Genomic DNA, 13,342 nt, shown 5'->3' on the forward strand with positions numbered 1-13,342 from the left:
ACTACTTAGAAGCGACTACCAACAGGGTCAATCACGGCAACAAACGGGTCAAGAACGGCAGTGAACGGCTCAGAAACGACTATCAAACGTGTAAGGAACGACTATCGAACGGGTCAGAAACGGCTAACGAACGGCTATCGAACGGATCAGAAACGGCTATCGAACGGGGCAGGAACGACAACTAACGGGGTAGGAACGGTAACGAACGGCTATTGAACGGGTCAGAAACGGCTATTGAACGGGTCAGAAACGGCTAACGAACGGCTATCGAACGGGTCAGAAACGGCTATCGAACGGGGCAGGAACGACAACTAACGGGATAGGAACGGTAACGAACGGCTATTGAACGGGTCAGAAACGGCTATCGAACGGGTCAGAAACGGCTAACGAATGGCTATCGAACGGGTCAGAAACGGCTATCGAACGGGGCAGGAACGACAACTAACGGGGTAGGAACGGTAACGAACGGCTATTGAACGGGTCAGAAACGGCTATCGAACGGGGCAGGAACGGTTATCGAACAGTAACGAATGATAAAACGCACGGTGATACTCGGGGCACACATCGTTTGATCGACGAATCGAAACAACGATGGATCGGCGATCGGGAATAACTGAGGAAGCGAAGAAACAACATAGTTTAGAGAAACAGCAGTTGGTGAACGAATTGCACGCGCCGGCGAGAAAAAATTTTCCCCGAAGACATGTCATAGTGCGGGGATACGATGACTTGTGGCAAGCTGACATTGTCGAGATGCGTCCGTACTCTCGTTTCAACAGAGGTTACCACTACATACTCACAGTCATCGATGCGTTGAGCAAGCACGCGTGGGCCGCACCACTCAAGAGTAAAGGCGGAAGCGAGACAGCTGACGCTATCGCTGAGATAATTCGAAATAGCAAAAGATGTCCGAAAAACTTACAGACTGATATGGGGAAGGAATTTTATAACGCTGACGTGCAACGGCTCATGCGGAAACATGACATCAATCATTATTCTACATATTCAGTATTGAAGGCATCGATCGTTGAGCGATTCAATCGCACGCTGAAAAACGACATGTGGAAGATGTTTACGCTGAACGGATCTTACAAGTGGATCAGCGCGTTGCCGCGACTCGTATCGGATTACAACGCGCGCAAGCATCGAACGATCGGTATGCGACCCGTCGACGTTACCCCCGCGGTCGCTGAAAGACTCTTGGCTACTGTGTATAATCGTGTAAATATCGCGGGTCCGGCAAAATTCAAAGTAGGTGACTCGGTACGCGTTAGCAAGTACAAGACAATTTTTGAGAAAGGTTACACGCCAAATTGGACAACCGAAGTGTTTAAAATTGTAAAAGTGCAGCATACTAATCCCGTAAGCTATCTACTTGAGGATTATCGTAAAAAACCTATCGCTGGAGCGTTCTACGAGCACGAGTTGCATCGCGCGAATTATCCGGACGTGTATCTCGTGGAGAAAGTACTGCGTAGGAGGGGTGACGAGGTTTACGTGAAATGGTTGGGATTTGACAATTCGCACAATTCTTGGATACATAAAGACAATGTGATTTAATTCATACAGTGTTTATTTTTAATTTTCTGGAAAAAATATATGTGTATAACATATATAATATTTGAAAAATGAAAATATACATAAAAATCCTTATCAATATTCCTTGCGATAGTACATGTATTTTTTAATATAAGATGTATGAGATATGCATTACAAAAATATATGAAATATAAAAATACAAAAATCTTTATTAATATTTCTTTCACACACACACACACACTTTACAATGGTATCTTATAATGCCCCCACGGTAGCGTATCGGTGGTTTCGGGTACGATATACCGCTTGTCGTCGTACGGACTCAGAGCAATTTTTGTCTCGCGGATTGTGTATACTTGGTGCAATTTCGATCGTATACACGACTGCTGGCGCGTCATTTCAATTTCTTCTTTCAAACACCGTGTGTAATCGTCAAACGTTATCGTTCTCGCGACAACGTTGCTCTTGACGCCTTTAACTTTCTTCGTATCCTTTTTTCCATCGACTCGTAATGCGTACATTTTTGCTCTGAGCCCGGCAAATTCGGTCATTATGGCACCGTTATTTTCATCCTTCATTAGACCCGGTACCTTTTTATTTACGAGCGGCATACCGTACGCATTGTTTGCAGCATAATCGCTAGTGTCGAATCTGCTGACGTCGCGCTTCATATTTTTGTACATGTCTTCGCACTCAATGTGATATATGAGACTATCGGTATCGGTGTACATGACCTTACATTTGTCGCGATACAGGGGAGACATATACTCATGATGAAACTCGTACAAACATGTCTTGGATATGTCGAGTATACACATACCCACGTAGATTGGTTTGTAGAATTTCACCTCGAGTTTGCGCAATTCCACAGCTATTAAATTTTCCGAAAAGACGCTTCTGCTGTGGAAATTTGGTTTAGCGATCATTGCCTCTGCGCCGTATCGTCCGTCCCACTTTGTTAATAATTTTACGTCGACACGATTACGCACATTTTCCATCGTCTTGCCAAATACCGCGTTATTCATAAGTTTATATAAATTTTTTTCAAAATCATTTTTCGCGAGTGTTCTAAACTGTGTATTTAATTCGATATAACTGCGAAGCCACGGAGATTGTGAAAACTGTAAAATTCGATGTATTTTTGTAACGCGAAGGCCGTGTCGCGTACATTGCTGTAGATTACGGTAGTGTATCACGTAACGCTTCTTATCGTATAATGTTGCGAGGAGTTTGTCTTGCCGCTTGCCGGGCGGCTTGTCGCGTGTCGGACAAAACGGAAGGTCAGTGTGCGTATCGTGAAGATGTTGCGGGTACTCGAGATCGACTTCGAGGATATAACCCGTAGGCGAATCTAACGCGATCGATGCTACGTCAAAATTCGACACGTCATCGACCCATCGAAAATCGGCATAGGGCAACGGTTGACACATTGCCCATCCGTATAAATTATTTACATCGAAATACATCAAATACGACGATGGTTTCGATGGATCGTACGATTGTTGCATGTACTTGTTATTAGCGCGCGCGTATCTGTTGGAACACTGACTCAGACCACCGCGTATACCGCGTTCGATAAACATGACCATGTCGATGTCGGTAAGCAATTCGAACGTAATCTTTGTATGCTTCAACATGGCGTCCCACGTGTATCCGGGAAGAGTATAATAATACGCAGGGTCGAGTCCGTAACTTTCGATACATTTCTCGCGAAAGTTTTCAAAAATATCGGCTAATAACAAGACATCGATTTTAAGATATAAATCGCTATACTCGCCTAGCGTTCGAATGGAGAATCGCGTCCAGATGTTCTCGGCGTACGCGTAATCGCTCTCGGATATAGTTTCACCGGTTAAGGAACTGTAAAATGATTCGCGCGGTGGTAAACATGTATCTTGCAACTTGTCAACGGAATCGATGTATTCGTATGGAAACACACCTTTTCGTGTTAATAATTTGAAATTTTCACTCGATAAATTTTGAAATTCTGATTTTAAAATATCCAGTTTATCTTTATCTAGATAAGATGCTAATTTGTCGAGACTTGCCGTAAGAAATTTGAATGAATCGATGAAGCGTAATTTTACTTGATTTTTTGGTTTTTCTTCCTTAAGATCGACGTTTTTGGTAAACGATATATATTTCTCTTTCGTTATTGGAAGTAACTCGACTCTCCCTTCGAACGCTGTGGCTATTTCCTCGATAATGAAATGCGAATCATAACCGGATAAATTATGAAACACTATCGGAATACAGAAAGACTCTTTATAATTTAAATTACAATTTGAATGCGCGGGACCTCTGTACCGTCCAGTCAAATGGCAATGATCGCGTACGCGTGTATCGTCTTGCGCGAACGGTTTTTCGCATATATGACATTGAGTAGCGTTATTAAATTTTTCACACTCTTCAAATGTTAAATCTACCATAGGGACATTAGTAGTTAAAATATTTTTTACACGAAATGCTAACATTTTAAGTTGCTCGACGAACCATGCTATACAATCGGTACTGCGACGCGAATGATATGCGGATAATGAGTCGTTGTACGAGCAATGTATATAATATGCTATGCTAAATACTTGATGGTGCTGGCACATATTCTTCTCTTCCTCCATCTTGGTCAGAACGCATTCCAAGTCGGCGTACACGATGAATGGAAGCTGCTCTTTCCTGTTGTAATTGTTGAACGATAACCACTTGTCCTTATCGCTCGGTAACCGGATAGCGCAGTCATTTATTTTTCCGCAGTCTACCGTATGTAACTGCAACTTGTCGTCCGAACCAAAGTAATGCATGCATCTATAAAAGAAAATAAAAATTTTTAAAAAATTAAAGATTTATGCAATGCATTATATTTTATAATTACATAAATTATTCAAATTATACACACCGATCGCAGATATATTTTTGATTCTTGTGTTTGCTCAGTTGCGAGCTCACGAGTCGGGATAAGTTCTTGATCCATGCGAAATGTCCGACATTGTTGTCGTCTTCCACGTACAACAAGTTGACATGCTTGTCCCGCTTCTGCTGCGAAAGACGTATCGGAACAATGCTGTTCTTCTCTTCGATGCTGTAGACGTTGATCGAAATATCGTTGACAAGTTCAAACTTTTTTAGTTGGTTCAACGTCATCGGAAACTCAATATTTTGTACATTTAACACCGTCGTATAGTGGGGATATGAAGATTCCCGATTCGTGTCTCTTTCAGCGGGATATAGAGCGGCGACCACTGCCCACGCGAAACACGCATTGTCTTTTGATTGTACGTTAATCACTGCTCTCTTCATCATAATCTCCCGCGACAATTTTATATGGCATCCCGCGCGCATAGGATTATACTTATTTATATTTACAGTTAAATTCTGTATTCGTGACAATGCCCAGCCACTATCGCGTTCCTGAAATTCTTCCAGCGATGCTAGAGTGGGTTCGATAACGCGACGCTCGTACCACTCGTGTAAATCGGATGTGTGAAAGAGTTCACAGTTTCTCGTATTGGTACTTTTATTTGCGTGCTTATCACCCGACACAAATTCACCATTGAATATAGTGTTCACTTTTACACTGTTGTGTCTTCTTATAACGTCCTGCACATGTTCTATCACAATGTCTTTGGCGTCATCGAGAAATTGACGAGGTTCGATATGGTTTGCGTTAATCACAGCACCGGTCAGAATACGGTTATCGAACGCGGTATCAATCTCGCGCCACACAAGTTCATTTTGATGCGCGCTACATCCGGCACCCGCGTTATTGTCGCCACTGTAATTACCACCACTGGGCATAAACTGTCTCTGCAATCGAGTCTTTGCACCTTCGAGTCGCGCGATCCGAGCAATCAATGATTGTTGATTCCCGATCGATAATCGTAGTCGTTTGATCCGACTTTGCTCTTCCAGCGACTCGATGTACTCGTTGCATCGTTGTAGCCATGCAAAATATTCGCCCAAGGTGGCAATTTGGTTGGATCGCTCCACCAGGTCGCGTTCAGTCTGTTCGATATTTTCCATTTTTTTTTCACTAAGTGCAAATTGGGCACATATTGCATGGAAATCTTATATACAACGGCTCGCTACACCTTGAACAAAATCGGCCATCCATCGCATTAAGTGTCTCAATTTTATGTTTTCTAATAGCATACATCATTTGGCTATCCACGCCTTGCAATGCAATCATACACGAAGGACATACAGCTAGAGCACCACCCGTGGAATAATAACTGTATATGATACAAAATTTTGTACTACGTGCGTTTAAAGCATTAATTTCCGCAACAGACACTATTTTCTCTCTGAATTCCGTGGAGTTCTCACTGCAGTCACTAATGCAGTCACTGTCAGATGACAACGCGTGATCTTCGTCTTCCATTTTTTTTTTTTTTTTATATATATATATATATTATCACACAACACTGACAGAACACTATACTTTTTGACTATACTTTTACTATACCGACGCGACGTGTCGATGCGCGTTCAAATCATGTACTGTGACTTGATGCGCTTCAATCCTCCCTGTATTTCGTCTAAACCTTTTCATCTTTGTGTAAAATAAATAAGTGGTGTATCATAATAATCATTTATTTACATCTCAGAAAGAATTCGTTCTCTCTCACGCGCGACAAGGGCACAAAGCAGCCGAATATCGGCGCTGATACGTTGCAATTCTTCCTAGAAAAAATATGGAAAATAATTCTGGCCCTAATATTCAATCCTCTTCAAATACCGCTGTTTACCATCTGGACATCGGTTTATGATTGTTTATACTCGTCATAAAACATCCAACACATCCCCAAGCGTCCCCCGCCCCGCCCCGCAGCCCCCGCGCCTACGAAATCCCCTCCGCCCCGCGTGACGTCATTCCCCCGCGTTTATATTGTTTATGTTAAAAAATATATATAATGAAGAGGAGTCTGCTGCACTAGAGTGTCATTTCTTTCGTTGCTCTTCTGTGTTTCGGTGGTCTTGTGCAATGGCTGAAGAAAACGTAATTATCATCGACGACGATACGGATGATGATTACGATGATTGGATGGATCCAGCTGTGGCGGAGAGGATGGAGATAGAGAGAGAGGAGAGAGAGAGGAGAGAGATGGAAGATGATGAATCTGATATAGAACCCTTGGCGAAGGACAGTGATTATGATAGTGACAATAGTGTCGATATTCTTGATGAACGGTTACAAAAGAAACAGCGAGATTTAAGCATACCTGAAATAATGACATACAACGAAGCAACAAAGATATGTTGCATTTCCTATTACTACATGGAAAATGGATCGAAATATTGTATCGAATGCTTTCTAAGTGTACCGTATCAGTTTGAAGAAACTAGTGCTGTTCGAGAACATAGAACCATAGCTTATGTTCATTTGGAAAATTCGAGTATGTCATGCACAGGGTGCAGAAAATGTTTGAATCAAATATTGGCCTGCAACATGTGCCCTATTTGCACAAATTAAATAAATGGATCATGGATAACATTGTAAGTAACTTACAATTTATTATATATCAAAAGTATCTTAAAATAAATTTTTTTTTTTTTTTATTTTAATTAAGATAAAATTAATCTAGCGTTTTTCCTGTTTCAGGAGCTGCCTCTCCCTTACAGCCCGGCGCACCGTCCGCATTATTTTATATTCATCTTTTTTTTTCCTCCTATATTTTATTAATTTTTAAATTTTATATAATTTTAATATTAAGTACACACACACACACACACACATACACACACACACACACACACAATTTGTAATACTCATACACACATTTAAATAAATTATATATATTTTTAATTGTAACAAAAAAAATTGTAATTATTTACACGCCTTTCCCTTGCGCTCCAATCCTTTGCATGCTCTCGCATTAATTATAAGTCTCGCTATCGTTTTCTCTCGTACGCATTCTTTTCGCACGCGATATTATCGTTCTCTCTCACACGCGCGGCAAGGGTACAAAGCAGCCGAACATCAGTGCTGATACGTTACAATTCTTCATTAAAAAAATAAGATAAAATAAAATAAGATAAAAAAATAAAAAAAAGGGGAAAATGATTTTGGGTTAGGCCCGAAGACCCAATCCTCTTCAAATACCGCTGTTTATCAATCGGTTTATGATTGTTTATACTTGTCATAAAACATCCAACACAAGCGTCCCCCGCCCCGCCCCGCAGCCCCCGCGCCTACGAAATCCCCTCCGTCCCGCGTGACGTCATTCCCCCGCGCCGCTGAGATCCCCTCGCGCCTCACCCCCCCTGAGAGGACCTGCGTTAGAACCCGCCTTGTATACCTACTATTAAAATTGTCTGTTTATTATATGTAACATGTAACAATATTAATTATAATTTATAATATATAACATTATAATAATATAATAATAATAATAATGTAATTGATATAATAACATAAGATAAGATTTTTAACTTAACTTTTTAAAACTTCTAATTCTAATTCCGCTATATCTGTTCGTGCTTTGGCTTCTCTCTGCTTTTCTCTTTTCGTTCGAATTTGTTCTTCTCGTAACTGCTTGTCTAATTTTATTAATTTCAATCTTTCTTCTGCTTCGTTTTCTATAATTGTACTTTTCTTGTCTTCGTACAGCATCTTACGTTCGTGTATTGAAAATGGACAACAGTTTTTGCAGGTGATATGTCTATTTTCTTTTCTTTTATTGGTGTTACGTCTATTTTATTTTTCTTTGGTTTTCTCGGTTTTATATCTAACAATTATTTAAAAAAAAAGCAAATAGATATTAATAATAAAGAAAATTTATATATTGTAATAATAACATATTATGTACATGATATATATATATATATATATATATATATATATATATATATATATACAGGTTGGCCCATTTTAATCCATCCAGTCGAATATCTCGAAAACCAAGCCCGGGAGAGAAAAATGTTTCAGACAAAAGTTGTTTGGTTTCGAGGGGGCCATAAGAAGGTACCATTGATTTGACCTTGAAGAGTCATTTGAAGGTCACATGAAGGTCACCTTCAATTTCTTAAATGGAACCTACTATTCGTCATTGCATATTATTGTAGCTTATCTCGAGAGCTTTCCAAAACACTATAATTAAGTACCTCTTCGTTAAGAACTTTTTGAGTTATGAGGCTTGAAATAATTTCTTAATTTTACATAAATCGTAAAATATCTTGTAAAATATTCATTTTCCGATTATCTTATTTTAATACTTTTACGTACAAAATAATGAGAGGAATCAATTGGTGTAAGGAAAACACATAATTGTTTCGAAAAAAAAAATGTAATTGTTAATTGCAAATTACATTTTTTTTTTCGAAACAATTATGTGTTTTCTTTACACCAATTGATTCCTCTCATTATTTTGTACATAAAAGTATTAAGGTAAGATAATCGAAAAATGAATATTTTACAAGATATTTTACGGTTTATGTAAAATTAAGATGACCCCAAAATAGGGTCGAAACGTTCGTAATCCACTCACATGTATATTTATTATATGTATATTTTTATATGATTGTCTTTTGTACAATAAATAACGGTGTAATAATTTCGACACTAGACTCGCATTGCTACTTATACCAATTTATACTTTTAATTTTATATTCACGAGTCCGACATTTTTAATAGTAAATTTTAAATATTCTTATAATAATAATGTATTATTGATTATATATATATATATATATATATATATGTAATTAATAATACATTATTATTATAAGAATATTTAAAATTTACTATTAAAAATGTCGGACTCGTGAATATAAAATTAAAAGTATAAATTGGTATAAGTAGCAATGCGAGTCTAGTGTCGAAATTATTACACCGTTATTTATTGTACAAAAGACAATCATATAAAAATATACATATAATAAATATACATGTGAGTGGATTACGAACGTTTCGACCCTATTTTTGGGTCATCTTCAGCGCAAATTTAAACGAACTAGGTAATGAAATAATATTACAAATTTGGAGTCAAGCATAAGTGTGCTGTCTAAAAATACGTTTCAGTTGAATGATGCGGTGTCTCATTGTTGTTTTGACGATGTCTGCAATTTAAACAATCCGAATCTTTCAGTAAATAAATTACATCAAACCGAACAACAATTTGAATTAATAAAATAGCTTAAATAAATTAGGAGAAATAAGTAGACTAAATGTAGAAAAATAAATAAATAAGAGTTTTAAAATTTAAAAAAATTAAAAAATTACGGAGTTAAAATTGTATAAAGGAACACTAAAAAATTCACTTACTTCCAGACATCGAAAACATTGGCAGACAATAAAGGTGAAGAGAGACCGACCATCATCTCAACGACAAAAGTTTTGACTAGTCCTCGAGACGTAACGAGGCTACTTTATAAACGAGTCAGAGCGAGTCGATAATAATATATAAATATACACATGCGCAAAGTCACAAAAATTCAAATATGGTACAAAAGATATAACTATTAAATTTTTGGTAAATTATTAACAATGTTTAAATAAATTTCGGGTAAACGTTCGGTATCCGTCTACAGATTTAGACCATTGTTTTGTCTCTTAATAAATAACATTTCAGAAATTAGTCTTTTGCTCAAGAAAGGCTCCTGGTTTAAAATTTTAACATCCTCCCAATTAAAATCATGGTCGAAATTCAATCTATGGTTAGTGATAACTGATTGAGTGTTAGTATTGCGTTTAATGTGACAACGATGCTCGTTAATTCTGGTACGTAGTTGCCTGCTGGTCTGTCCCACATAAGAAGCATCACAGTCAGTGCAATTTAATTTGTATATGACATTCATAGAATCACAAATAGGAAGGGGGTCTTTGTGGACTTTGATGAAATTACTCATTTTATTAATACTGTAGTAAGATAATCGAATATTTGGATCCTTGACAATATCTTTAACACGCTCAGAGAATGTGGAGACATAAGGTATGGTAAAATATGTAATGGAATTATTGGCATCTGTGATTAGAGATTTGTTGACGTTGGAATCTGTTTTAAAAAAGGGTTTTTTAAGGCGGTCAGACCATGTACTGAAAATAAAATGGAGAGGGTAATCATTATTCAGCAAAATATTAATAACACTTTTAATATTTTTCGAATGAAAAGAGGGATGAGACAGAAGAAAAACTTTGTCAATTAAGCCAATTACTGTGCCTCTTTTTTGGCATAAGAGGTATTGAGAAATGCAGGTATCTATCGGAAAAAGTATCTTTACCAATCAAAAATAATATAGTTGTTGTCTAAAATTAAAGTTACATCCAAGAAGTTAATTCTGCTGCCCACTCCAATTTCCATAGTAAATTGTAAACGAGGATGAAAGGAGTTGCATGTGCCAAAAGTATGATTAAGTAAGGAAGGAGGGACCGCTAAGATTACGTCATCAACATATCTCAAATAAAACGGAGGGATGAATTTTAAGGAGGCAAGCGCTTTATTTTCTAAGTCTTGTAAAACTATGTCCGCTACTGTAGGAGACAGGGGAAAACCCATAGGAGTCCCAAATGATTGTTTATAAATGATGTTATTGAACGTGAAAAAAGATGATTCCAATATAAATTTTAGTGCTGAGAGAAATTCATCGCGTGGTATGTCACAGTTTGGAGAAATATGATTCCATCTGGAGGAAACACTGTCGAAAATCAAATCAGTCGGTACGTTAGTGAAAAGAGAAATTACATCCAACGAAACTAATTGGAAACCATCTTCAAGATACATGTTAGACAATCTCTTGACGACTTCATAGTTGTTGGAAACATGGCTAGGAGAGACAGGGAAGCTTTTAATCATAGTTTTATGTAAAAATGTGGATAAATGATATAATGGACTATTGATAGAAGAAACAATTAATCTGAATGGACAATTAGGTTTATGGATTTTGGGTAAACCATATGCCCTTGGTAGAATGCCATCGCTGCAATAAAGAGTCCTATAAGTGGAGGCTGATATAAAATTCAAATTTTTCCATCTCTTTAAAGTCTCGCGCAACCAACTTGATAATCTTTTAACAGGGTTTCTTCCAACAATTGTGTAAGTGTCAGAATCTCCTAGTATATTTTCGATTTCATTGACATATTTATTTTTATCTAAAGCCACAGTAACATTACCCTTATCTGCGCGAGTCAAGATTAGGTCCTTATTATTCCTGAGGAACTTTTTTATGGTCTCCACCAGCCGACCGAGCATCTCACTAAATTTATCTCTCCCCACTGAGTAATTAGGTAAATTATTAATGATATCCAATGATCGATTTCGAATGGTTAATTGGTTAACTATAGGGAGCTTTTTCATGCTGTTTTCAAAACTCTTAATAAATTCCATAGTTAGTTTGTCTTTATTATGTATGGAGAGACTGAAATTCTCCCCCAGTTGTAACAAAGGTTGTACATCTTTAGGAAATGACAATAGACGACAAATTAACAAACCATTTCCTATTAATATTAGAGAAGGAAAAATAATTGTTGTTAAAGGAACCAGAATCCACTTTAATTTCAACAATGTCATTCAGACAAACGGATGGTTTAGGAGGTTTAAAGGAGAACTTTATGTGGTTAAGATCTCCGAAATTTCCAGGTGTAGAGGACAAGTTACAAAAATAATGTATAGACTCATAGCTTCGGTTAAAAGTATTATGTTTAGCTCTTAGAGAAACAAATTTCTTGTTGAGCCTATCCCGTCGACTACGAAAAAAGAAATGTAATGGTCTCATTTGTTTTGAAAAGAAAGAATTGCAGACGAACAACGGAACGCGAGAATATATAAACTTTGAAATCCTATAAATCTGAGCATATGCAAACTTAGATAAAGCATAAGTGTCATCAATTTTAATACGCAAAAGTCTTTTAGCAAACACATGTTTGAAGAATTTAAATTTATTAACGGTTTTAGGATGTGTGAAATTCTTAAATGTTTTGAAACAATTCTCGATGTGTGGTGGTGTGACATTGTACATAATACACTTACGTAAAAACTCGATTTTGACCTTACAGTTAATAATTATTTTCTGATATTTGATCCATCTTTTCAAAGAAAGAACAGCATCATCCAAATATAAATTTAATATTACTAAAGAACGAATAGGAACGCATTCTTGCAGCCAGCGTTAAATTAAAGTTATTAAAAATGTCAGACTCGTGAATATAAAATTAAAAGTATAAATTGGTATAAGTGGCAATGCGAGTCTAGTGTCGAAATTATTACACCGTTATTTATTGTACAAAAGACAATCATATAAAAATATACATATAATAAATATACATGTGAGTGGATTACAAAAATTATTATAATATATTTAAAATTTATTAATATAAAATCTCTAATATTTATTAATATTAAATAATTTAATTGTAATACCTTCATTTTCAGACTCTTCAATCAAAATTGGCAAAGTATCGTTTATATTATCGGATAAAGTAATTGATTCATTAACTGTAATATAATAATTATTAATAAACATAATAAATTATTAATAAATAATAATAAATATAATAATAAATAAATAATAAATATAACAATAAGAATAATAATACATAATGATAATAATAATAATACTAATAATAATTATAATAATCATAAAGATAAATAATAATAATATACAATAATCTCTTACGTTCAGTTTGGTGGAGATTATCGGAATCATTAATTGATGGAATTTCCATAATTAAATGCGGGTTTATAATTTCTATTAAAGGATCTATTTCTACATCCCCATAGCTTCTCCACCATCCGTGGCAATTCTATGTTGCCTTTTTTTAGCTAGTTCGCTTCGTTGGCGTTGTTCTAAATTTGCCCATAATCTTTGCAACTGT

General features: G+C 36.5%; 2 protein-coding genes across 2 annotated transcripts; both read right to left on the reverse strand.

Moving 5' to 3' along the window:
• Positions 1-1,769: 1,769 nt before the first annotated feature.
• Positions 1,770-3,372, reverse strand: LOC145959832 (uncharacterized). The gene has a single exon (XM_083079023.1). The coding sequence runs from the start codon at positions 3,174-3,176 to the stop codon at positions 1,782-1,784; it is 1,395 nt and encodes a 464-aa protein (XP_082935149.1). The 5' UTR covers positions 3,177-3,372; the 3' UTR covers positions 1,770-1,781.
• Positions 3,373-4,290: 918 nt separating this feature from the next.
• Positions 4,291-6,336, reverse strand: LOC145959833 (uncharacterized). The gene has a single exon (XM_083079024.1). It carries the CDS (start codon positions 5,554-5,556, stop codon positions 4,423-4,425), a length of 1,134 nt encoding a protein of 377 aa, XP_082935150.1. The 5' UTR covers positions 5,557-6,336; the 3' UTR covers positions 4,291-4,422.
• Positions 6,337-13,342: the final 7,006 nt, after the last annotated feature.

The sequence above is a fragment of the Camponotus vicinus genome, unplaced genomic scaffold (genome assembly GCF_025532165.1).
Source record: "Camponotus vicinus isolate PSW18456_S1 unplaced genomic scaffold, iyCamVici1.0 SCAF_1, whole genome shotgun sequence".
Lineage (NCBI taxonomy): Eukaryota > Metazoa > Arthropoda > Insecta > Hymenoptera > Formicidae > Camponotus > Camponotus vicinus.